Raw genomic sequence first — 27,274 nt, forward strand, 5'->3', positions numbered from 1 at the left:
TAATAATGAAGAGAGTTAAAACCGATGACCATAATATTGATTCATTTAGATAGTACTATTTTAACCTAGAATCTCAAACCAATATATATGGAAAAATGATTGGATGGATAACATAATGATATATATATATTTATATATATATAGTGTGTGTATGTATAAAGAAACTTCATAGGAAAATAGAGTAACTCACTAAGTGATTATTTAGAAAAATTAATCGTCAGAAACAGTACAACGTAGAAAGTATCTCCCATGTCTGAATATACAGTATTGCTTGATGAAGAATACAACAAAAATAATACGAAATTCAGTTGTATTTTTAACAAAAGTGGTATAGAATATAAGAAACTGAATAACTGAAACTAGCTAGTACTATCAGTCATCAACATTAAAAGAGACGCTTTTCAATCAAAGTCAGAAGGGATGGTAAAAAGAACGGACTGAGTTACTTTTTTTCTTAGGATGTTTGTCTTATGGTGTAACTGGATTCATAGCTACTCCTCTCCCGTTCTTCTTATAAGCCTGATAGACTTCCAAATTTCATCACATTCTAAAGGGAAATCTTCTGTTAACTAATTACTGTATACTAGTTATAAAAAAAATCCTATAAGGAACTAGCGTACGGACAAACAAACAACTTGAGGTTATTGAGATGTGAGAGCCACTAAAATTTAGTTAGTATTATTAGCCTACTAGTAAATATTTCAGTAGTAAGCATATATATATGAAAGGCACAGATTCAAACAGTATCATACGGAAACCCACTTATTGTCCCAAAAATAATGATAATCATTAGACTGACGAGTGATAAATAAAAATGTTAGATTCCTAAATCACTGTATCCTAGGCGTAGTTTTTTACCTGAATTAATAGAGGAAAATTAAGTCAAATATAGAGACCATCTGATCCTAGTTATCAGTTTCACATAATTAGTTCCGAGTTTTGTACAAACGAAAAGAAAATGAAAATATTGTAATTGAATAAAAGAAGGGTTACAAAAGCCAAGAAGGATATAACCTAAATCATAAAATTACAATCACAATATACTGCTACTTACTTTAATGAATGTTCGCATAGCTTTATCAGACATGCCTTTTGGCGGAAAGACTGGACATTTTTCTTGTAAATCTTTCATTTTGAAACTTGGCAAAGATTCATAAAGTGCTAAGATTATATCACGGAACTAGAAATATGATTTTCATGAAAAAAAAAGTTTTTAATAATGGTATTATTGAAGAATAAATATTCAACTGACAAACTCCTATTTTTCAAAAGAATAGATGGATTTAAATTAGAAGAACCACACGGTACTAACTTATTTAATTAACTTCTCGATGATGAAGAATATTTGACAATTTAAAATCACCAGCCAGTTCATGAATTAACTTATAGCAAACCAATTCATATGAAAAGAAGTGTGTATTTGTTTCAGTAATCCCTAGGAGATTTAAACTCTATTCAACCTGTTCTGATTTGAGTTAACGAGCGGTATTGTTAGCCTTAACACAAAAGAACGTGGTTCAAAGTCAAATATAAGAAACTATATTTGGTATATATAGATATATACTACCATTTAAGACAAGTCGGTTGAGGAACCGTGCGATTAAAAGCAGCAAATTCAAAGTCGCAGTGTGGAGTCGTGATAAGGGTGTAATAGCAGTAGTGTGTTTCCTTCAGGAAATCAGCAGGTGTAGCAACACTGCCTTTTCACAACAGAAAGGATTTAGAAAGAGACTCTTGAGTAAATATTTCCCACACTAGTAAAATCTTAAACCATTAAAAAAGATACGTAGAACTCAGTGAGTAAAAGCAATATTCCGAGGATAAAAATGAAGTCTCTGTCAATACAAGAAAACAAAACAACTCAACAAACCACTCAAAAATGAAGTAACCATAGTGTTTGATGCGGATTTTTATAAAAAATTAGATACATAGCAGGTTGGTGATAATAATCCTTGAATATTAACTGTAATTAAATAAAACGTTCGGAAAATGTTTATACATCTATCTGTGTACTGTACGTTACAGACATGCACTGAGATGTTGTTTCCTCACCACAAGAACTGTGCAATCCATTCGAAGTCTTATTAGGTCAATTTTTTGTTTTTATCAACGAACTGGCTTTTTTTTATTATTACTATTATTATAAGTAGTAGTAGCAATACTATTAATGGTCATGTTTAATATTATATGTTTATTGAAATATGAAGTTCTTGGCACAAAGTATTTAAACAAGTTTCTTCAACAAAAAAGAACAGAAAAAATAATCGATAACTGCATAACACATTTATACATGAAATAAACTTAATTAGCTGGATATTTTTGAGAAGATAAGAACCTATACAACTTTTAATTAGCAACATGTTTAAGAATACAAGTTATTGACTAAGGTCAACTCTAAAAACCTCTTCGTCGCATAGTATATTTGCTAGATAAGGTATTGTAGAGCCTTTATACCTCTGCTTGGGTGCATGGCAACTCGTTATACCAGAATATATACAAGTAGAAAGATGTGAATAAAGTTAACGGTTAGTATCAGTTAAGATGACATTTGCTAGTTTACAAGATTTTTAATTTCTATCCGCAACCATATTCATAATGAAATCAAAAGATTTACCACATTTACTGCTAACTGCCATCATCACTCTACAATATAGCAAAATCTTTTCTCAAAAGCACAGGAAAGAATAACGTGGAATATTAAAGATAATAGGTAATATACAATAATTTACAAATCATAAAAATGTCGAATAAAGTTAAGAGCATGTAGCCTCTTTATATAAATCAAACGGAAAACATGAGAAGATCAAGAGAGATCAGAAGAAAAATACCAAGGTAAATCACCTTCAGCATTGTTTATATTACAGAACCTCCAATAGTACAAACGTTATGGATCTGTGTTACTATTTTTCTAATTGTTGTAAATTGTTTTACTCATTGAATGTAAATACATCATGTATGGGTGTTGAGCTGTCTGTTCACTTTTCCTCTTGCTCTTTCCTTGGCATTTCAAATCCGAGAGTGAATGAAATCTTTAATGTTCAGAGAGTAGTTGAAATTTAATAGAAAAAATTGCATCAAAGGCTTTCAAAAGACTATCCTCAAATTTGTTCCTTAGTATGGATCACTTGTTACTTTTCGACTTTCATCTTAAGGCTATAAATTTCAACGGCGATATTATATATATATATATATATATATATATATATATATATGACAGTAAAAAATAAAGCAAAAATGTAAAGTACGGATTGACACAACACTTTACTTGTGCTATTGGTTCACTGACAGCTCCACATTCTGGACCAGCTACTTTTATTACAAATAATGGTTCTTCTTCAAGTGCTGTTGGTACAGTTGGCCAACAAACTGTTAATTGACGTGCATCAATTGTATGTAAAACTTTTAAAAGATACGTTTTCAACAATTCACGTTCACTTTCAGAGCCTGGAGGAGGTGGTGGACTATTCTTCCAAAGTGTAGAATAGAAATTTGCATCAAAATTACCTAACTGTTGCTGAAATAAATAAATAAATATGCATATATATTGTAGGATTTAGGGATATTACTGACTTTCAGAGTTTACATCACGGACTGACACTAGTTAGATAACTATTGAACAGCATGAAGCACTGGATTGAAGTTAGAAATGTAAACCGCCGGATGTAGACGAAAGGGTCTAAATAATTAAGTGTTCGCTGCGAGGTGACCGATGGGATCCGTAGATGAGATGTTCCGTGCTTTCTTATCGTTATTGGTTGTCTAACCATGGGCCAGTCCTTGATGTGAACTATAAATTATAAATGATTCAGTATTATATCATCTCGCAAAAAACAATCTCATCAAATTGCAATTATAACGTAATTAATTGATTCGTAAAAATGTTGCAGTAGGCAATTAATGAGGTTGAAACGAATCCAGTTCATAGATATGATAGAGACAGTTTTTCTGTATAAAACGACACGAGTAATTTTCGTCACCGCATGATGTTCATACTGATACATACTTCAGTATCTTACATTTAGTGCCTATAAAGAAAAGTAGAGTGATAAACTGGTTGAGGAAGATAGTTTAATGTACACAAAGAATGCTAAATTGCTATTGACGTATTCAGTAAAATCATGACTGTGTGTATAGTGATCATGGGTTAAGTATACAACAAAGTGTATTTTTCTACAACAAAATGACGGTGAACAACGGAGATTGACGGTGTACAATAAGAGACAGCTACATTCACCAAAACGCTATTAATTCTCAACACTAGTATAATTATTTAATATGATTCTGATTCCAGTCATTTAACTAAGCTGTTTGTGAAGTTTTTATTTTTAATAAATAATGCTTAAAACTCGTCAACAACAGAGACACAAATTTTAATGACTTTGTAGAATAATTTTTAACTCTCTATACAATTCAATTCTCTATTTGGTCTAATTCTGACGCCTACATTTGCATCAATTTAAGATTTAACCCATGATGAGTTGTATCACATAAGAAAACCTTGCCAAACAAACTAACCAGTTCACCAGTACAGTAGATTCAAGCATATAAGGTAGATAAGTTGATAAATTTGTGAAACTGTATTCAATGATACATAAGTCAATTAGATTTGAAGATTGTTTCAAACAAGTTACATTAAGCTAAAAGAACGTTTAAAACAAAATGTATAGCGGTGTTATATAAACATTTAATTTTATTTTAATTCTTGGATATTTGTATATTTGTTTAAACATGAGCTAATTTTTGTAAATATGACAATTTAAACCAGTAATTGCGTTTCATCTGAGTTAAACAAACAAATAAGTTGGGTAAACATTTTGAAGAAAGAACAATAATGATTACATGTAATCCAGATTAGGTATACAACTATAATATTTAAGCTACAAATCAGTGGCTATTTAACACTGATATGCTCTTTTACTGTGGAATACACATGGTAAGGAAGAAAATTATTAATACCATAAGTGTTTCAAACACAGTGTTTCATTGGATATCATTATATGTTTGGAAATATGTTATCAATACAAAAAAAGGTTGGAATTTAGTGAAGATCTAGTGCAAATAGCTTCCAAATGACAATGAAGACTAAGTAGATTTTTGTGAAAATAGAAAGAACAGTACTGACGACAACGACGGTTGACAAATATTCGACCATAGTATGACAGATAACGTTTAAAGCTAACTAATTGCACGCCTCAATGAACAGAGTTGCGATAAGTCATCAATTCTTAACATAATACAACTATCATTCACACTACATTATGTTATATATTGATCACCTTCTTTTACAACTACACCAAAATCGGTAAATAATGTCCGACCACTGGGACAAAATATACAAAGTGTAACCTAGTCATTGAAAAAAGCGTTTCAATATGTTAACACGTATTGAATAATTAGCAGTAAAAATTTTGCACTCCATCCCATTGTAACTTACACGATTCAGCCGTCGAATATTATAAATCGTTAGGCGATAACGAATATCTGACAACCTCAGTTTAAATAGATTGAATCTCATTGGCGAATGACAAAAATGCTTATATTATTGAATCGCACATCTGATTAAAGATATGCAAATGACTCTATCGTTATAAAGGTGGTTAAGAATCGTATATGGAAATTTATCCCGTACTATGCACGGATTGAGCTCGTCTGCAACACTGTCACAGAGACTCCCATAACTTTTCAGGTACATGAGCTTTACTACTACTTTCAAAGGACCATCAAGGCTTCTCACTCAATTCACAATTTAGACATTTTCATAATTATGTGATCATTGTATCATGCAAATTCATTTATTACTCTTAACCGATAAAATGGCTTCAACTCAGGATTCATACTTATTCGGTAACATCAAAGAAAGTCGTGTTTCGTTGATATTTTTAATCTGCATTATTTAACAGAAAACTAGGTTGTGTGGTATTCAAACATTTTAAGGCTGGAACTGGTTAATAATTAACATTTTACATATGTGTACATTTCACCTTAGCTACAACAAAGAAAGATTTTACTTAAGAATACTGTTAATTATAATACCTTAAATTGATATAATCCTCTTTAGTAAAAAGTAAGATAAGAGGGAAGCTGTATATACTACAGAAAAGAATAAAAGGAAGCAGCGAAAAAGAAGTATTCGGAAACAATTGAATTAAGGAGAAAAACAGTATTTCTAACCTGATAGATTTTTGTTAATGCTGACAATGCTACAATTGGTTGAGTATTTAAAACATTTTTTACAAAATTAATTGAATTATTCATTAATAATTCTGGTATTTCATTGTTATTGTCAAAATTTAAATCATTGTTGTTATTGTCCATAATAGTATTATTAATATATTGTGAAGGTGTACACGGCGAATCAATACGATTACCAACAAGGTCTGTTTGACTAGATAATTCAATATTACCATTGATATCATTGTGACAGTTATCTATGATAGCTGACTGAGATAAATCATGAGATGGTGGTGAAAGTTTAGGCTTGATTTCATCCATTTCTGAATCAGAAACACTAGCTGCAGCAGCAGCAGAGATACCAGGATTAGGATCCTCCGGAGCATCAGGTTCCAGTTTGCAAGCAACTGTCTGATTACTAACTGAATCTGAGATTTAAAAAAAATAACGAAAACGAATCGAACAGAAATTAATAAATGTTTTAGCGGAGTACTTACAGTAACATATAGCACTTCACTCCATTTAAGTTTGCTTACGGTTTATTTTGTCAAGCCCTTCGATTAACTTATTTAACAGACAGTGTTGTTCGAACAGTGACAATTTATCCATTTCTTTGTGTTACTGTTATTATCATGTGTGCATGAACATGTAGGCATGACTACATGTAACAGCCTACACGCATACGCGCATTAGCTTTTCTGATCGAATTTGCTTGGTGTGTTTGTGACTTAGTGATCTGTGCTATTATTCATTAATAAACTGTAGTTGGGGCTTCGTGTTGTCTTCTGAATTTATAAACCGTTTAGATTTATTTAATAATGGTTATCAGGGTGACATAAGTCTAAGGAATTATCTGGAAGCTAATTCACTACAAACATATTCTATATTACTAGAATGTGATATACCATTAATCTAAAAAAGTAGTTGAATAATCCAAACAATTCAATTATTCACACTGAATAGAAAGTCAAACGATGAAAATCCTCATTTCACCTTAAGCCATCCATTACAATCAGTAAGGGAAAAAGGAGAAATAGTATATCATAGATAAAACAATAATTAATTGAACTTATTAACAATACAACAATTGGTTTAGATTTTGATAAAGTTGAATAGTGGCTAGCATTGGAGTCCAGGACGCCTTTTTTGTCCTATTCGGGACTCGTCAGTTAAATGTACCTGCATTTCACTGAGACTTAAACTCAGTATCTTTCGATTTGAACATCTAATTCGTTATTAACTGAGTTACTGAGTTCAGATAGCTAATATCTTGTGCAAACACTTGGACTATTTTAACTATAAGGATATATATATATATATATATATATATATATATAACTTACTTGATACTAATGAAGTTGATGAATTATCAGGAGGCTCTGAAGAAATAGGTGTACTATTTACTTTTAGTTTCGGAGAATTTATTTTAACAGGTGGTGGACTGATAGGTGTACAAAACTTTGATGATACAACATCTGTTTGAAGACAAGATAATTTTGTAGTAGTAGAAGTAGGATGAGGAGATGATAAACCAGAGGAATAACTCGATGAAAGACTTTGAGTTCGTACACGTTTCCGATCAGGTGATTTTAATGAATTAGTGGCATCTTTCTCAGTATCAGTTGTATGACATACACTTGATTGACGTAAACGTTTACGATTTGTGTTTTTACTTGGAGTTGAAATATGTACCCCTGAAACAAGTGATTTGAAGCCAGTGTCAGAGTCTGAACCACTTTCACCGGAGTGTTGTCCAGGATTACGTTTACGTCGGACTCCATCTTAAAATAGAAAAGTAATAAAAATTACATAAAGGAGAGTGTGATGTAAAATGAATATGCTATTAAGCCTCACTATATAAATGAAAAACATGTACAACAAAGAGCTAGCGACAAGACAGTTGGAGACTAAATGGCATAATGGTGACTCACATTGATACCAAAACACCTTATAAAAACACAAACCAATACAAAATCAATTATTTACATGAATGGGTCGGGTCAAACCACTCAGTTTTTAATCAACAAGTTGAAGGTTCGAACGCGAACCGTTTTATTTCAATCTGAACACGTAGGTAGTAGCATTAACTCTCATACAAATAACGTGGCTAGAAGTTAAATACATGAACGTGTACTTGGCCAATTAGTAACATACTACAACACTACTACATCCATAAACAATAGGTGTGAATTTTGGCCTAATCAAATCTGGTTTGACTGACCGATCAGTACCTCTAAGTGTCTCAAGTGAAAAATGCAGCTGGAAAACTAGTACACAATCATGTAAACTAGACAGGTAAAATCAATTTATTTCCAAATTAAAAGTATTTTTTCGGTAATTCCTGTGATGAGTTGTGAGTGCTAATTAAGAAACAGTACATAAACACCCATTAAGAATATATTCTCACTATCCACTTAACAATTACATTACATTTTATCTATGGATTTTAAGTATTTATAAGGTCTTAACCTCAGTTTAGTGTTATTTGGGACTCATTATCGAAGTTTATCTGCATTCTTGATAAAGTTAATGCCCTATGTAATATTCAAATCTGTGTCACTCAGTCGTCATTACTGGGCTATATTCATAGTGAAAATGGTTTCTCTGTAGGACTGACATATTTGTACTGAACAATTACTTGGAAGTAACCAGTGTTGTATTTATCTACTTTTTAGCACTAATCGGATTGTATCGATCAAGTTGCAGTGTGACCACTAGTTAAAGTGACTACTCCACATCATCAACACTACTTCTGCATATTAAGTAGTTGAAGGTGATCAGTAGAATTCGATCTACGTTAACGACTAGACGAATATGACGTTGATTAATACTTAGGGCAAATATTGCGTATTGTAAATAAAACTGTATATGTGTAAAGTATGTATTATATTAAACGAAGGCATACCCGATACGAGATGTTCTAGTTTTAACTGTGTGCACAATTGACGAATGCGAATTTCCCAAGCAACTTGCTGTTGTTGTACGATATCTGGATATCTAAGACAGAAAGAGAGAGAGAAAAGGAAGAAAAATAGGATTGTGAATGTAGTTGATTTACGCTTGAAAAACTTTTTTTTTAAAAAAAGAAAAAATAAGGATACACACTTAATGAAGAATATATACTGACTATGATTGAAATCCTATAGGTTGTAGCATTTATGCAACTAGTAAATATTAGTAATAAAAATATATTTCGATTTGTTAGATTGTGGGAAAAACTATTTTATAGTGAATTACTGTAGATATTTTGCTTGCGTAAACATCCAGCTGACGAGTCTCGAATGGGACGAAACGCGCGTCCTGGATTCCACTGCTAGCCATTATCCATCATTGATTAAATACAAGGGTTATTCTATTTTATACTGCTTTCATTTCACTTATTAACAATGTTTTACCGTTCCTAGAATATCGTGAATTAATTATAATGAAATAGAATACGTTACCGCACATAATACTTAAAAGTACAATTTGATAGTGGGAAGACAAGTGTACTGATAGTAGTAAGAATATTAAATTACAATAACAAAGGTCTTATCAATTGTTAAACTTTAGAAATAGGAGGTCAAAAGTAGGTAAATAGACTTAGAATAGTCATCACAGAACATTAAAATCATTACGTAATAAGATGTAAATAATTAGATAGTGAAGAATACAAACGGAAAGAGGCGGAAAATAACAAATTACGCAGTTAATCTTGCGTCGACTTTCTCGAATCGACCAGCTATACCTGGGTTGGCCTCCTCTATGTGAATTTACAAGTTCAGCTGCTCCTGTGGAGATAGCTATATCGGACGTACTATTATACAACTTAACCAACGAATGGGTGAATATCTACCAGCATGGTTTGGGAAGGACCAGATAAAAACAATACGCAGTTCTATCTTGGCACATCTAGTTGATAGTGGTCATAAAGTAGATAAATCGAAATCATTTCGAGTGATCTATCGTATACCTCCATCATTTCCCAACGGAGTTCGTTCCCGTTTCCTTCATACAGCTGAAGCCATAGGAATTCGTACATTTCACCCCAATTTATATGTACAGAAGAAATTTGTAACCCCCCTATCCCTTCCATGGCCGGATATAACTTAACAAGTGACATTAATATTTTTTTTAATTTTATTTTTAATTTTGTTATTATTAGCATTATTTTCATATCCGTTATTTATTTGTAATTTCCCGCCTCTTTCCGTTTGTATTCTTCACTATCTAATTATTTACATCTTATTACGTAATGATTTTAATGTTTTGTGATGACTATTCTAAGTCTATTTACCCACGTTTGACCTCTTATTTCCAACGTTTAACTATTGATAAGACCTTTTTTATCGCAATTTTATATTGTTGAAATCATGAGACAATTGAAGCTAGACAACCATGGAAAACCAAGAAGCACTAGACGGCCGTTTCGTCCTATTGTGGGACTCCCCAGCAGTGGTTCTGAAAAAACAATTATCAGCTTAAGTTAAGACGCTCATATTCAAGGAGACAAATTCAGTAGCAATATTCAATCCTTAGTATAGGAAAGCACAAGATGGTCAGTTCAATATGGCGGGATAAATAAAAAATATCGCAATCAACAGGGGAACACAGATAACTTACAATTACCAATGAAATATAAGGGAAAAAATTGTACGACAAAAACGAGTTACTTATGAGTAGCACAGACCCATTTTGCATTATGCTAATTTCTCATAATTATGCTCGTGACCTGTGGCAATGCGACCCTACAGATAAGATTTGTGCAAAGTCATATATATTGTGGATAATCAACTGACGTACAATCGGTATTTATGCAAGGCTCGTGTATTTTATAAGTATTATGTAACTTCGATGACGTACAGAAGGCGAGTATTAAACGAATAAAACAAAAAAAGCAGAATAATAAAATAGTTACTTTTTGATAAAATCATAATCGGTCGGATAAAATTTCCAATGATTTGCACAACCTTTTTGAGTAGTTGACATTTTACAAGCTAAAGATTTCAGTATTTCAGTAGCTTCAACAGTAGGCACCTAGATATTACAACAAGAAAATATAATTATTTCATAAACAACTGGTTAATTAAACATAGAAAATTAAAGTGAACTTGAATTCAATGAGGAAATCATGCTTCAGGGCAATATATTAGTGAAGACAATTCAAATGAGCCAAGGAGCATCAGTTCCTTAAATATAACAGGTACGCACGACCGCCTTGCAAGTGCCAACTAGTACGACATGTAGGTATAGGGTTTCCTGTCCAAAACTTCCAACTGTCTAATATCCTAGATTAGTTCCCTTTTTGAAGAAAGAACCAAACACACACAACCAATTACACAGTGGTACTTATGGTTTAGTCCCATAGTAGTAAATTGGCGTGCAAAGAAAACATTTTAAAATAGTAATTTATTAATTTTATTGTTTTGATAACTTATAACTTTAACATCAATACAACTGACGGCCTAGAGTAACATCGAGTACACTTTTCAAGTGGGTCGACTGTCAGGGAAGTCCTACTCACTGCCTTCATGCAGCAGTGGTGCTGTTTACGAAACTGAGAGGAGAAAAAGTGGATGTCCGGCGCTTAAACCAAGTAAGTAGGTACGGTGGGTCCACCTACGGAGTTGCGAAAACCTGATCTCAAACCAATAGTGTACATGAGCTCCAGGATCCTAAGGGAACAAATGATGTATGAAACTGTTGTTGGTCACTGACTACTATGCGATCGCATCTAGTAATGTTGCTCCATTGCTTTGTGGATTAGATCTCTCAGTCAAAAGTCCGGGGCGTGGCCCCCTAAGAAAACCACTTGTTTCAGTTCGAGCACCTACACAATATCCCAGCCCAAACAAAAATTAAATGGTAACTGCTGTATGTGGCGCATGTATATTTTGGAGCCCCTTTGTGCCGATGTTTATGTGCTGAAATAAGTGATGGAATTTAAATTGAAAACAAAAAATTAAAAATTAAACATTGCTGATTTAAGACAGATGAATAATTCCAGACCATTGGAATAGGGAAGGGTCTCATGTCATAATGGAAATGAACGGTGATTAAAAATATTAGCAGAGTAAATAAAATGAATTGTTATAGTTTAGATGTATTAAACCCATATTTAAATCTTGACCATAGCTGCTGCCTTGACATGATGGTTCGGGATTTCTTCCGCTATGATCTAATCGAAAAGTATTGAATGAAACACTTGTCCCTTAAAGTCCGACCATCCCCGGTAAGTTAGTCGGAGAATGGTAAGATAAAAACAGAAAATTCATAATCCAACAGAAAAGTCATGTCGTCGGTTGTACTGGGGTGTCACAGCAGTACGGCATACTGCTCAGACAACTAGCATCTATAGAGACACTAACATCTTACAACAGAATGACAGGGTTAGGAAATGTTAGCCCTTGTAAAAAGTACACTTCAAACTGTCTCACCATTTTCCATCGCTAAAGAAAGTCTTTAAAGTTATGACCTATCAGAAAATAGTCATAAAAGAGTGGGTATGACCAGCCTTAAGCAGTTGTCTTTTGTGCTCTAAAATTATCCTCCCTGATCTCTAAGACCAGTAGCAATCCAGTTTCCTCATCAAGCCCATCACGAGGAAGTATCCTTCCACGGTGTGGGCAACCTGAAAGTGTCAACCGTCCACACATCTTTAACAGTACTTAAGATCACCTTGTTCACGACAAAGTCCTGCTATATTTGTTATTCTATACTTGCATATGTTTTTTCATAAACTCAAGCTCTGTAACGAGTTCATTCAATATTTTAATTAGATTTTCTATCGAGTTAAAATTAACAGTATAAAAATTACTAGTTAACCTACCTTAGTCATGCATGAAATAGTTTTACGAGTTAAATGTTCACCTCGATGAAATACAGCCATCTAAGAAGAAACGATAGAGATATACATATAATATATACAGATTATAGAACGCTAGAATAATAATTTATTTTAGTTCGACTATTTATAAGAATAAGTGCTTTGATGTACTTTGATTCATTCTATAATTAGAATTGTTTTCAAAATCGGTCTAAGGTTAGCAAGTTACTGAATAATTAGCCAAGTTAAAGTATAACAAATGACACTTTATAACTGGACAAATTCATGTGATATATTGTAGCGATACAAGTCAATGAAAACTTCCTCAGTAGTGAGTATAAATTATATATAAAGCAGTACTTGGTTAACAAATGTTCAACTGAAGTTACTTCTCAACAAAAGCTTTATATGATTATGCAAGACAATATAGTGCTTTGTGGTTGACATTTAATAGACACATAAGTAACAAGTATTTTAAGTTGATGAAGATTCCCGACATCATTAACCAAATTACCAATTTTATCCAGTATTATTATTTCTCACTATAAGTGAAGAATAATGCTGAGACGAAATTTACGATTCAACACTTTTAACTTGCACACACTCTACTTTTACATATATGAAGTAATACCGAACAAATTATACTGACCGCTGAATAGGTAGGTGGATATTTTGCTTGCGTACTTGATGAGACAAGTAAACTGGCACAATCAGATTATATTATTTTTGAGAGTGTCATCCACTAGCTCATTAGGATAAGTGAAAAGGATAGATTTCCAAGTTAATCTCCGTAATTAAAGTAGATAATGAAACAAAAAAAATACTTGGAATCTAAAGAAAAAGACATATGCCATCTACACACACTCCAGATCGATGGAACCCCCCCCCTGGGTAATAGTTCAAATCAAATACTTCTGGAGAAGTTGGTAACTTTAAGATTACGTCCAAAATCAAATAAAGAAACGAGAAAGTAAATAGACTAGAGAAATATCGCTCGATCTTTTTCACTTGAACAATGGTTCATAACTAGCCCTAGATCAATTATGAGCGTTTATGAAGCAAACGTGGTGAACTTTTTTTAGTGTGCCTATTGGCAACAAACAATTCAATAAGAGGTAATCATCGATAGAATTAAAAGTCGCTAGCAATTTGACAGACATAACTATAATTAGATGTTGATAAGGAAACTGATATTTTTACATCTAGTAATATAGATTAAATACACAACCGAAACTAAAGAAAAATGTAACTCGACTAAATTGTTCAAAAGTGCAGTTGACGAGGTTATCTTATAGTTATGAATTTAAACATAGAAGTAGATTGATGTAAACTATGTTTCAAGAGTTGTACAAGAAGCGGATATCAACAAAAATGAAATAATACTACAGTAAATAATGGTTTTTTTCGAGAAAAATCGTCAAGACTTCTTGTCTTTATTTGGCCATGTTCAGCTGCCTTCTGAATCACAAACCTATACAAGCTAGCACTGAATATCAAGAAAAATAATGATGCGCCAACTCAGAATTCTACATCTTTTGAGATCAACTCTCGATAGGGTTATAGATGTCTACTGCTAAGATGTACCATATTGGAACAAAACACTAGTCCATCGTTTCCTTGTTTCCTATGGTTGTCTAGATGGAGTCAGTTTGTGATGCAAATTATCGTTATATTAAATAATCTCTACCATAACTCTTATTCTTCCAATATAAACATTTAGAGTTTTAACTTTTTTAAACGAATAGAATATTACAAAATGAAACCTACAATATAATCACGTGCCCGAATCAATATTGCACTTGGTGTACCACTATGTTCACTAAATGAATTTGGAGGATAAATTATTTCACTGGAAGAAAAAATACATGACAAATACAGAAAAAAAATATTTAGAATTCAACTCCCGAGATTATTTCAAATATAAGTTTTTGGAAATAATGTCTTCAAATACACTCAGTGCCTAATTTCTGTAAAACTATTCGTTTAAAGATTGACAAATATTCATATAAATTGATACTAAATATTAAAAATAAAAGTGTTATTATTATTGTACGGAAGCGACCACGGTTCAAATCCTACTTATTTATTTATTTAAACACATAAATATTGGTACAAAGAGGCACCAGATATATATGCACCACAAAAATTGAATGAGATTTGTGTGAGGGCTGTGATACTGTCCAGGTGCCCGAACTGAACCAGGTGGTTTTCTTAGGGGGCCACAGCTGCAGCCTTTGACCTGAAGGTCTGATCCACAAGGCAGTGAAGCATCGTGAGGAGATGCAGTCCCATGGTAACCGGTGACCAACGATTGATTCATACGCCATTTTTCCTTCAAGATACTGGAGCACATGTGCACCATTAGTTTGAAATCAGGGTTTTCCAACTCCCCTAGGTGGACTTTCCGTGTCCACCAACCCGGTTAATGCGCCGGACATTCGCTTTTCGTCCTCTCAATTTCGTAAACAACACCCCTGCCACTGTGCGAAGGCAGTGAGTAGAACTTCGCTGGCAGAGGCTATATATTCGCGTGGCCATGTGAGAGCATTTGGAGAGGGAGAGCGGACTCTTCTGACTCTCGGCCGTACCAGGGCATTTGGGGGCTCAAATCCTATAGTGAGTACCAACTTCTTTAAGATTTTAGTTACACCTTGTTGACGAGTGTTAGGTGGTGCGTAACAGGGCATCTTATCTACTACTTTCAAATAACTAATAATACTAAGAAAAGGCATCTTATGGATATATGGAAACACTTGGTTACCTTTTAGCGACCCACCATCCACGGAGTAGAACAGCGAATGTCGGTAAGTATTGCAAAACACTAGTATTAGTGACTGAATGTGGATCTTTGAAGCGTTCACGTAAACAAATAACTAATTTGTCGAATCGAATAAGTTGTGCTATAAAATAATAATGAAATAACATCAAAAAAATAAAAATAAAAAAGATTAAAGATACGTTTCTAGGATTAAACATTATATTTACATAAAAAAAACAGAAAATAAGGGTTTAGAAGTGGTAAGGTGGTATGTATAAATTAGTCTATAAAGCCGACTCAGAGAACATTTAGTTGGACAAAGCAAATGACAATTTTTTTGATGAATCAGTCCAAGCTCGAATAGAATGTTGACACATCTAATTAAGGTAGTGACGTGGTTAAGATCCTTATCTCCCCTGAACAATTGTCGTATATTGGGGATTGGAAACGGTATTTGGAGATTACGAACGATTATGCGATTTCTTCCAGTAAAGAATGGGATCTATGTGAACTAGATAGACTGAACAACTAACATACTATATTTCAAAAATAAAAGTACCACATTTGATGGAAAAGAGGTCTTATAAGGAAGATGTATTACTGAAGATCCCAGAAAAACTATATTAGATTAAAGTTGACTAAACTAAATCCAATAATTATTAGTCAGAAAATCTATCAATTTGAGAAACATTCAGGAATCAATTAGGACCGATGAAAATTCGATGAATAAAATTTACTCCAAATTAATACGTGAATTAAAAAAAATGATTTCTACCTAATATTATATTTAAGAATTTAGCATTCTCATAGTTGAAATCATGAGTTGATTGAAGCTAGACCACTATGAAAAACCTGGAAGCACTGGGTGGCCGTTTCGTCCTATTATGGGACTCCTCAGTAGTGCGCATCCACGATCCCGCCTCGCGGGATTCGAATCCAGGACCTACCAATCTCGCTCCAGATCACTTAACCAATAGACCACTGAGCCGGCATCCAACGATGTTAATGTCTAACTTCAACCAATCCACGAAATTTGAGCAACCGTTCACCAGATGTCTTCAGTGAGCTGTTATCTCACAACAGACGTGGTTGAACTCAACTATGAAAATACTGAAATCTCCACAAAAAACCCCTTCTGATTATGATCATATGCTCACTAGTGACTGACTTCAGATACATGTCCTGGAGTTCTAGTGGGAGGCAGTGACCATTGGAGTTCAACCAGGTCTGTTGTGAGATAACAACTCACTGAAGACAATTGGTGAACGGTTGCTCAACTTTGTGGATTGGTTGAAGTTAGACATTAACACAGTTGGATACCGACTCAGTGGTCTATCGGTTAAGTTCTCGCGGGGCGGGATCGTGGATGCGCACTGCTGAGGAGTCCCATAATGGGACGAAACGGCCGTCCAGTGCTTCCAGGTTTTCCATAGTGGTCTAGCTTCAATCGACTCATGGTTTCAACTATGAAAATACAGAAATCTCCACAAAAAACCCCTTCTAATTTAGCATTTTCAACAATATTTTACAGGTCCTCAAAGTAACTTACACTTTGAAGTAAAGTAATGAAAAGTACAATGAATTGATTAGTTTTCATTAAATTATGCATCAAAAACAATGGAATGTGAAATGAAAACTGTTAGCTTAGTGTATTCATACTATGAAAATTTTCAAAATAAATTCATTTAGTAGCAGAAACTGAACAAGATGAAATCAGTTAGTTTATTTGCCGACTTACAGTGTTGAAACAAACAAACCTTACAACTTTCAACAATAAAATCTGAGTGCAGATACTAAGTATACACATTACCGGTAACAGACAATCACATTTCAGATAACACAGATCACTTCATTTACGTAATGATGTAACTTTAAAAGTCAACAAAAATTATCCAGTTAAAAAGTTGAATCCAGAGCATTGAACACCTGTAAGAACTTGATTTATAGTAATTACAAAAATATCTGGGTCCAGACAATCCACTCATCCTTATGAAATCTCTAACCACAATCTGCCCCGTAAAATGATGATTGTATCTTTAGAAGTAACAAATTAAAAATGCTGCAAAGAAAACTCACCGTATTGGTATGATTATTTAACGGATTTGTACATTGTGTTCGTCACAGATTGATCTCAGTTATAGTATTATTGGAAACCAGATAGCAATGAATAATTATTTTGCTTTATCATAGGGTTACCCAAAAGTATGCACTAAAGACTCTGTCAGAGATCGAATACATGACCTTCATGTATCGTGGCGAATGCATAACCGTTAGGACAACAGTGATTAAATTGATGGTTTGCTCACAGAATCAACCCACAAAACCCAACTTGAAGGATATCAAAAGACGGTATCACTAAATCAACTAGCTGAATATGTGAATATTCAAGATTTTAGATTTTAGATTCAATGTAAAAAATGTTCAATCGAGGAAAGTATGCCTAATTTACTCATTTGTTAACAAATAATTAACTAAAGATCGAAAAGAGTAAGTAACGTATTGAAAAATATTCTTGTTACACTAAACAAACCAACTATATCTTCACATACAAAAATCATATTTAATGTTCTGTACATATATAACTAACAGTAAGAATATTACCTTTTATCATTATTGTTTGAATGAGTTCTCCCAAAGTAGGAAGTTTAACAGGCTCCGTGCGACTACGACTGAAAAATTAAATGAACAAAGTATATATTATTCATTGGTGAAACATTATAAATACTAGTCAATAGCATAACTTAACTGATTAGAGAAATAAGGATAATAAAACATACTAGCGATTAATGCATCCAAGAAAAATAGTCAATATATATATATATATATATATATATATATATATATATATATATAGCACAAGGACATAGTTGGTATAATCTGAATGTTCAACCTACAAGATGGTACTTGGCATGTAAAACGTAGAGAAATACCTGGTACATGTGGAAAGTAAAGCTAATTCAAGTACTCAACGTTTTGAATTCATCATACATCAAGTACAGGTTTATGATCTAGGCTTTAAGTAATACTATTTTGTGGAACTCAAAAATAACCGTTACGTTCTCGTAATCAAAATGTAAGGAGCGGAGTTCGAACCTGCAACTCATTATTTTAAAGCCAAGTGCTTAGACCATTATGTCACCATTTACGATAAATTGTATTAACGTTAAACCAGTCCTATGGGAAAAACTCGTGTATGAACTCAAAAATGGTAAAGTATTTATTTCTGTATAACATATGCTGAAAAACCCTTTTTTAGCCAACTACTCACACAAAGATTGAAATTTAGTGAAACAATCTACATCAAACAGTTTAAGAATAGTTAGGTATTTTTGTTGAAAATTAACAAGAAGATAATGTCTCTAAGTCTTACACCTACTGTCACGAACTGGTATGACAATCTATTTTTATTATTGGGGTTTAGACCTACTAGCTTAAAGTAATGGAAATGAATAGGTTATCAATTGGTGCAGTGGAGAATGTAAATTAAAATCTCGGTAGGGCAATGAATCACCTTAATCTTGTTGGATTAATAAAAAAACGAGACTTAATTTAAGGGATTTCATCTAAATTTTCCCACCGAAAATCCGATAAGAAAATCCAATTTATTGTAAAGTGGTAACTGACTAGTACAACAAAAACAATTTACATTCTCTAGTGATGGGCTACGCACCACGCTCATTGTGTATTTGTGAACTAGTAATACCATCTGAGTACCAAAGGATTTGTATAGACGTATCGAGAACTGACTCCATATTTATAATGAACAAGCCACATATTCTGCATATTGATTTAATGCTGGTGTAACTTAGTTTAGTGACCACATCATGTTTCAAAAACAGTAGGATTCGATAATCAGTGAAGACCAGAGTACTGGTCTTTTTTATCAACATAGGAAATTACTAGTCAATATTTGAAAGAATTGAGTGAGATTTTTTCCATTGAGAGGAGGTCAGTTTATGACATGGTATGAAGGAATGCTGTACAGAATTGGCTTTTGTTAGCCCTTCACGACTCCCTGGTTGGGACCCGAGAGATGGTGTAACACAGTGGCCAGAGATGTTATCAGATATGGCTCAGAATAGAAGCCTGTAGCGATCCTGCAGTAACTTTTTTTTACTTTCTTCATAAAAATGAACGTAACTTTCTAAGCTGAAAGAATTCTCCCTGGTTATATTTTTGCTACCTGAACTGTTTCTTCCATTATTATTACTCATTTCAATCCCATACACTGATTTCTGTCCCTTGTTCTTTCTATCATACTCACTTTACATTCTCCATCTCTTCACGACTTCATTGTTATTGAGTGGCGCATAAGTATTTGGTACCCCTTGTACCAATGTTTATGTGTTCAAATAAATTAAATAATCTTTCATTATTACCATTGAAATTGTAAGGAATCACAAAACGGAAAATGATGTTCTGTGTTCATAATAATTAAAATCAAGTTGAAGAAAAACACAATGATTTTTATACTTACTCAACGACATGTGGTGTTACTGAAGCTAACAAACTGTTCACATATTCTTCTTGACTTGGGCCTGTTACACGATTTCTAGTCAATTCTGGCATATCATCATTTGAATACAATAAAGGAATACGCCTTTCAAAAGCTTCACTAGGCTAATAAAATAAAATGATTTACACAGCTGTTATAATCACCTGAAATTATAGCCAAATAATTGGTTTTTATTTTACTTTACTCAAAATAAGTTTATTCATGTATGAATACAAATAACATTAGTTACATTCTACTGATACTTTGTAGCCGGTTTTTTAGTCTAGTGAAAATGAAGTACACACTGAACAACAATTGTTAAAAGAAACATTTACGCCACTTAAACCTCGTAGAATATATAGCTGTCGTACAATTTATAAATGGTACACCCACTCATTTATAAAGTAAAGATTCATGTACTAGGCTTTGAGCTACACTTCTCACGTGAATGCTAAGAATAATAATCAGGTGCCGAAACCAAATTAGGTAGGGGGAGGTTTGAATCGGAGATCAAATAGTTGGAATACAACTTCTTTAATCACTGAATCACCACCCTATTGATTAAGAAATACGAGTCACGCTATCTGGCTTTACATAAAGTGAGAGACTTAACTCATTTCAGAAATGCTACTAATCAGTACTATAATGAATGAAGAGTTTATGCAGGGTAAACCGATCTATTGTATTATGCAACATCACACACTGAATTTGTAATATATGAAAAACAATACATTGAATACACCATTTGCACATCTTCCTTGAATTATCTTTTACAAACTTCCTCGTCCTTTTATTTCTGTTGTTACTCAAACTGGTTTTTTTACTCTTCTCATTTTCCCCTTCTGTCAGTAAGCATCGAAATTCCAATTCCTGAAAACATACTACTTATATCTATTCGTAGAATTAGCACACACCACAGTACTATGAAAAGCACGAAATATAAGCTTTACAAAGACAACACTTCAGTAAAAAGGATACATAACCAGAACAGAACTGTTGAGTGAATAGTAGGAATAAAATTCAAAGACTAAAAGTACGCTGAAAATAGTCTCCTCTACTGTCGACACAAATCTGTTTCGTTTATCAAAAAACTTTGACTATAACCCAATTTCCTTTCCAGGTATCACTAGAAGAACCCTTCCACTGTGTGGGCAACCTGGAAGTGAGAACCACCCCCATACCTCTAACAGCACTGTATTCATAATCAATTTCCCTCTTCGATCCCTACTAATTCTCCGCCTCGACTTTCAACACTAAACTTCTTTTGACTTCTTCATCAAGTGTCACCATAGCCAACGATTTTAGTGAGCGAAATACTGTCCCAAGGCTACTGAAACCTCGCTCCAAACTACACACTGGCGCATTCAACGTACGCACTCTATGTCAAATCGATCAGCAGGCCTCCTTAGCTAAAACCCTAGAATATCATACCACTGATGTATGCTGTGTCTCCGAAACACACATGTAGAATCCTAGTGTGGGCATTCACTTGACCTCACCTCGCCAAAACGAAGAGCCGATAAGACGCACCCTCCGTGTATCTGAAGACCCGATGGCTAGTTCTCATGGACTGGCGGGTGTAGGCATAGCACTAAGTACGAGGGCGGGACAAACTACTAGAGTGGATCCCCGTTAACAGTCGCCTATGTGCTGTTCGACTCAATCAGTCAGTCACAACGTAGAACTTCGTACGTACGTACATCAGTTCGAGTTGCCATACCGCTGTTCGACTAAATGGCTCCGTAAGGACTCGGGAGGATAGGGACACACGTCGTTGCCTTTTCGTTGTTTCTGCCTACGCTCCCACTGAGTGCAGCCCGGATGAAGTGAAATATGACCTTTACAGAAAGCTTTCTGAACCTCTTCAGAAAGCTAAACGCTCAGATATAGTACTCGTAGCAGGTGACTTTAATGCCCAGGTAGGTAGCTTAAGCCAAACAGAAGGACATTCAGGTGGGCATATTAGTATTCCGACTAAGTGAATAGACAATGGTGACTTGTTACAACTGTGCTCAGACAATCGTTTATTCTTAACAAGCACTTATTTTAGGCATAAGAAGAGACATCGTCTAACATGGCAATCTCCTGCACCAAACCAACGATGGATTCAAATAGACCATATTGCCATCAGTCATAGTTGGAGAGGCTTGATAGAAGACTGTCGCTCGTTCTAGAATACCTGTTTGGACTAATCATGCACAAATAAGAGCACGCATTTGCTTGCGCCTCACTCAATGCAGAAAAGCCATATTAAAAAGACCCATTAAAGTTGAACTCAGAGACGATACAAGCAAAGGTGAATTCCAGGAATGCTGAAAACGAGGCTGACCCAAACATTGCTTGGAAAGATACACGAAAAGCTATGAAAACAGCAGCGACATCTATCAGTGAATTGAACCAAAGGGTCACGAAAAACCAGTGGATTTCCACTGAGTCTATTGCACTGATGGATACTCGTAAACGCATCCTATCAGGCTCCGAACATGATAAGGAGCGAAAACAAATCAGATCTGTGTTAACCAAAAGTTTAAGGAACGACTGTGAGCAATGATGGGGAACGAAAGCAAAAGAGATGAAAAAGGCAGCGGTTGTAGGTAAAACCAAACAGCTTTTCAGATTAATAAAAGAAACTAAAATTAAGGAATCAAGTGTAAGTGACTTTGAAGCATCATTTGACTCTGCAGACCAAGGGGCTGGGTGGCAGTGTCTGTCATTGAAAGGTGTACCTCAGAAGTACATAAACCTTGTGAATGCTCTTTGCTCAAACAACACCAGTCGAGTCAGAGCTTACAGAGAACTGTCATCTGATTTTGCGACATTAACTGGTGTACAGAAAGGCTGTCCACTATCTCCATTTTTGTTCGATTTGACCATAGACCTAAGGATAGGGAGTGAAGTAGTCGAACACGTTGCTTATGTTGGAAGTCTCATCAGCCCTAATGGGTTGATGTCTGAAGAAATCTCTGCATGGATTCAAAAAGCTCGTTTGGCTTTTGCCAACTTAAGTCACCTATCGCGAAGGAGAGATACCCGTTTATCAATGAAAGGACGAGTATACTGTGCGGCAGTTCGTTTTGTTCTACTGCCCCAAAATGCCCTGGTACGGCCGAGAGTCAGAAGAGTCCGCTCTCCCTCTCCAAATGCTCTCACATGGCCACGCGTATATAGCCTCTGCCAGGGAAGTCCTGCTCACTGCCCTCTCGTGGCGAGGGTGTCGTTTACAAAATTAAGAGGACGAAAAGCCAATGTCCGGCGCATTAACCGGGTTGGTGGACACGGAAAATTCACCTAGGGGAGTTGAAAACCCCTCATTCCAAACCAATGGTACACATGGGTTCCAGTATCCTGAAGTAACAAATGGCGTACGAATCAATCGTTGGTCACCGGTTACCATGGGACTGCATCTCCTCACGATGCTTCACTCTCTTGTGGATCAGACCTTTAGGTCAAAGGCTGTAGGTGTGACCCCCTAAGAAAACCACCTGCTTCGGTTTGGGCACCTGGACAGTAACAAATCGAATGAGACTTGTGAGGCGCATATGTATCTGGTGCTTCCTTGTACCAATATTTGTGTTTAAATAATAAATAAAATAAATTTGTTCTACTTTACGGCTGCGAAACATGGCCATTAGGAGTAGAAGATACTCATAAGTTATTATTATTTGATCAAAGATGTCTTAGAAATATTTGTCGCATTTGAGCTGAGCCATGTTAGTAGATGCAGACTACTTGGTTGGGGTCCGCACGACTGTCGTAACCAATGGTTAGACTCTGAGTGACATGGCTCAGAATCGACCACAATAGCGTAGGTGTATATACTATTTGTTTTTCCTTAAGCCGTGAGATTAAAATTACTTTATACCTTAATTTCTACGAACTAATTCTTTCTTCCTTATCCGCAATCTTTGTTTCATATATTACTATCATTGAAGTAACTACTTATATGAATCCGGTGTTCATCTTATTGTGCTAACGAGGTACGACAACTGGAACCGATGCATATATGTGTCTCGTCCTACGTTGTGGCTGGTTACTTACTTACGCCTGCTACTCCTCATGGAGGAGAATAGGACAGCCACCAGCATTCTTCATTCAACCCTGTCCTGGGCTCAATCTTAACTTTTTTATAAACTTTGGGGACTTTTGATTTGATTCTCATGCAGTGAATAAGTGTTTACTTTCGCTCAAAGTTAATTTTCCTGAGCTTCTAGGAGATACGAAATCCATGTACATTGATACCAAGTACTTACTAAGTACTAAACACAGTACTTGATTAGTAATTATTTGTAAAGCTAAATTACTAATCATACGAGACTAAATTATGAAATGGCACAGGAAATATTACTAATTAATTTTGAACCTACAATAAATCGTTTATATTGTACTGGACACCATGGTGCTTGGACCTGTTGTTTCAGAAATATAACATCAGGATCACTATCTGCAGGCTTACGACGACTCGCCATAGGACCTCGTAGTGCAATTGCATCGGCAGTCCTAAGACGGGCAGAAACGAACGCTGCAGGAGCCACAGGAGTTGAAGTTGATGAATCAGAATTCTGGTTTGTCTTATCAACTGAAAAGTATTATGAAAGAAAACAGAAACGATCATATGAAATGTAGTTTTGAATATTCTAAACGTACTTCGTTAACTAATTAATAATGAATAAATCAGATTAGTCCCTAAAAAAATTTATTCGTCAATGAAATAAATGATATCCGAATAGCTAAGAAAAGATAGGTAAAAAAGATAACGTCTATTTCATAGGTAAGAATACAAATGCAGAGACCGGCACTAAAAGCATCAAATCGCAATATACGAGGGGAGAAATAGATTAGTAAATGTGATGAGTCCTGCTAGTTGAACGCTACACTCGGTTCCTAAGCTATTCTCGTAACCCCCAAGCTAAATCTACACAGCAACTTGAACACGAGAGAAAAGGCCCAAAATATGAGAGAAGCACTTTACTCCAAAGGTCCATCCATGTACAGAAAATACAGGGCTTTTATAGTATTTTAGAAGTCTTTGGGTTTTCCCAAAAATTCTGGAATGCTACTAAACATAGTAGCAGTATAGGAATCAGCCAATCAGAAACTTCACATGTGACTTTCCACTTTCGTGATGTTTCTGGCAAAACTTCTAGTGAACGCTGATTGGAAAAAAATGCTTCTCAGTGTTTCCTGAGCCTTTCTTGTCATTTGTGAGAAGTTTTCTAGATCACCCCAACAAGATAATGCCTAATTACAGAATGAATGCTAAATAATAATAATGTACAAAAGGATCAAAAAAGCAGTATCTATGAAGAGGCTTAAAAAACGTTAGTTGTGTGAGGCAGAAATCTTTTGCAGAAACGCACTTTATGAAAGAAACACCACTTAAATGTCAGTCACCAAAATGACCTATAATGATACGACATGGCCATGTGATGACTGATCATGAAACGAGGGTATTGACATGACCTATTGGATGAACTGATACGAAAGACAACTGCCGATTCAAAGGCCAGATTTATTGTATAAAACAACAAGTCTACAGACAGATTAATCACACAAAGACAAATACGTTTATAAAACCAACTTCAAGGATTATTTTCTAATTAATTGAGACTAGATTATCAGGCCTAAGTCTTTCCCGCCATATTATACTTCCAAGTTGTATGTAGCATCCAGTAATGGTTTGTAATGTAATGGACAATATATGTGCTGGACCTAAAAGTGTGATTATTATGTGACAGCCAGGTACTACTTGACTGTTCAAACCAAGCTGAGAGTTTCAACGAAAGTCTCGCATATCCATGAATAATGTAAACTGATGAGATGTGGTAGTTATGAAAAATAAACACGATTATAAGATTATCTCAGTAAGTTATATTCAGCTAGTAGAATGCATCTGAGATGAATAGAAGTAAAAAGAGGAACATTTTGCACAGAAACAAAGTAAACGGCACTCCTTCAATCTTACTCCTGAAGTGCAGCCCAAAAGCTGATTACAAAATCGGTGGTGAATCTATATCCCCAACTCAAAAGTTATCGAAACAAAATATGAGGTATTTTCACTTCTGAATAGACATAATGGTATACAAAGATGGCTAAGACTCCAACAAAAAGATTCATACCTTTAACTGCTTCTTTACACGTATCCAAAACCAAAGCGTCTCGTTTAAGCGGTATGAAGTGGCATTCATCTAGTACATCAAACATAGGTATACAGCTTACCATTGACAAAGTACCCAAGTAACGTCCTCGGAAATGTGACGGTGTTTGACCGAAGTAAATATGTGTCTCTTAAAGAATGATAATATTGAAAAAAACATATACATACATCTGCTCACCGACAGATTCAACACAAGAACTCCGCCCATCCCTAACAACAAATTCAAGCAAATCAAGATTCGGCTTAATACGAGCTTCTTTAATTGACTCGTTATCTAGTGTGTGATAATTCTCTCGATTTTTATACTTGATATAGAAACGTAATATAAATGACCTACCAAAAGCAATAGGATTTGTTTCTGCAAAGCTGGGGAAATATAGCAGTCAACCTTCAAGCATTACTGGATATGAACACTTTTACCTCTTTCAGAACTCCAGGTTCATCACCGCCAGACTTTGCAGGTACATCCATTTTATTGAATAACCTCGGTCCCCCTTATGGCACTGATTGGTCCATGAGAGTGGAGGGAAATACAAAGCAATAGTTCAATATCAACGGTAACAGTTACGTCGAACATTGACAATTCAAATGAACATGACACTACTCGAAAGAGCCAGATATCACTCTTTTGTAAGCACTAAAAACGGCTATTCTATTCTGGTTGCGTCAAATCGGATAGTGTCAATCTCATGCTCTTTAAAATGCTTTACGCACAAAATGATGAAAAATGATAAGAGTGGTCGGAAGGAAAATATATCTTATCATTTGCAGAGGCAAAAAACGTGGACTAACTGTGTTTACAACCTAAGGTATATTAGAAGTGTCTCGGGTGGTTTGCTATGCTATATGACCAGAATGCCTGACTAAACAAATGTATTTGGCAGTGTCTGT

General features: G+C 34.7%; 1 protein-coding gene across 1 annotated transcript; it reads right to left on the minus strand.

Annotated features, from left to right (window-relative positions):
* Positions 1-840: 840 nt before the first annotated feature.
* Positions 841-26,854, minus strand: Smp_142950 (hypothetical protein; the record flags this gene model as incomplete). Its single annotated transcript, XM_018799905.1, has 18 exons — positions 841-858; positions 1,055-1,180; positions 3,266-3,514; positions 6,172-6,494; positions 7,515-7,952; positions 9,077-9,168; positions 11,069-11,187; positions 12,980-13,039; positions 14,744-14,825; positions 15,738-15,876; positions 18,336-18,403; positions 20,212-20,354; positions 24,594-24,805; positions 26,346-26,414; positions 26,446-26,513; positions 26,552-26,688; positions 26,721-26,771; positions 26,804-26,854. The coding sequence occupies 18 exons, from the start codon at positions 26,852-26,854 to the stop codon at positions 841-843; spliced, it is 2,445 nt and encodes an 814-aa protein (XP_018653772.1).
* Between the last annotated feature and the right edge of the window lie 420 nt (positions 26,855-27,274).

This window comes from Schistosoma mansoni, chromosome W (assembly GCF_000237925.1).
Source record: "Schistosoma mansoni strain Puerto Rico chromosome W, complete genome".
NCBI lineage: Eukaryota > Metazoa > Platyhelminthes > Trematoda > Strigeidida > Schistosomatidae > Schistosoma > Schistosoma mansoni.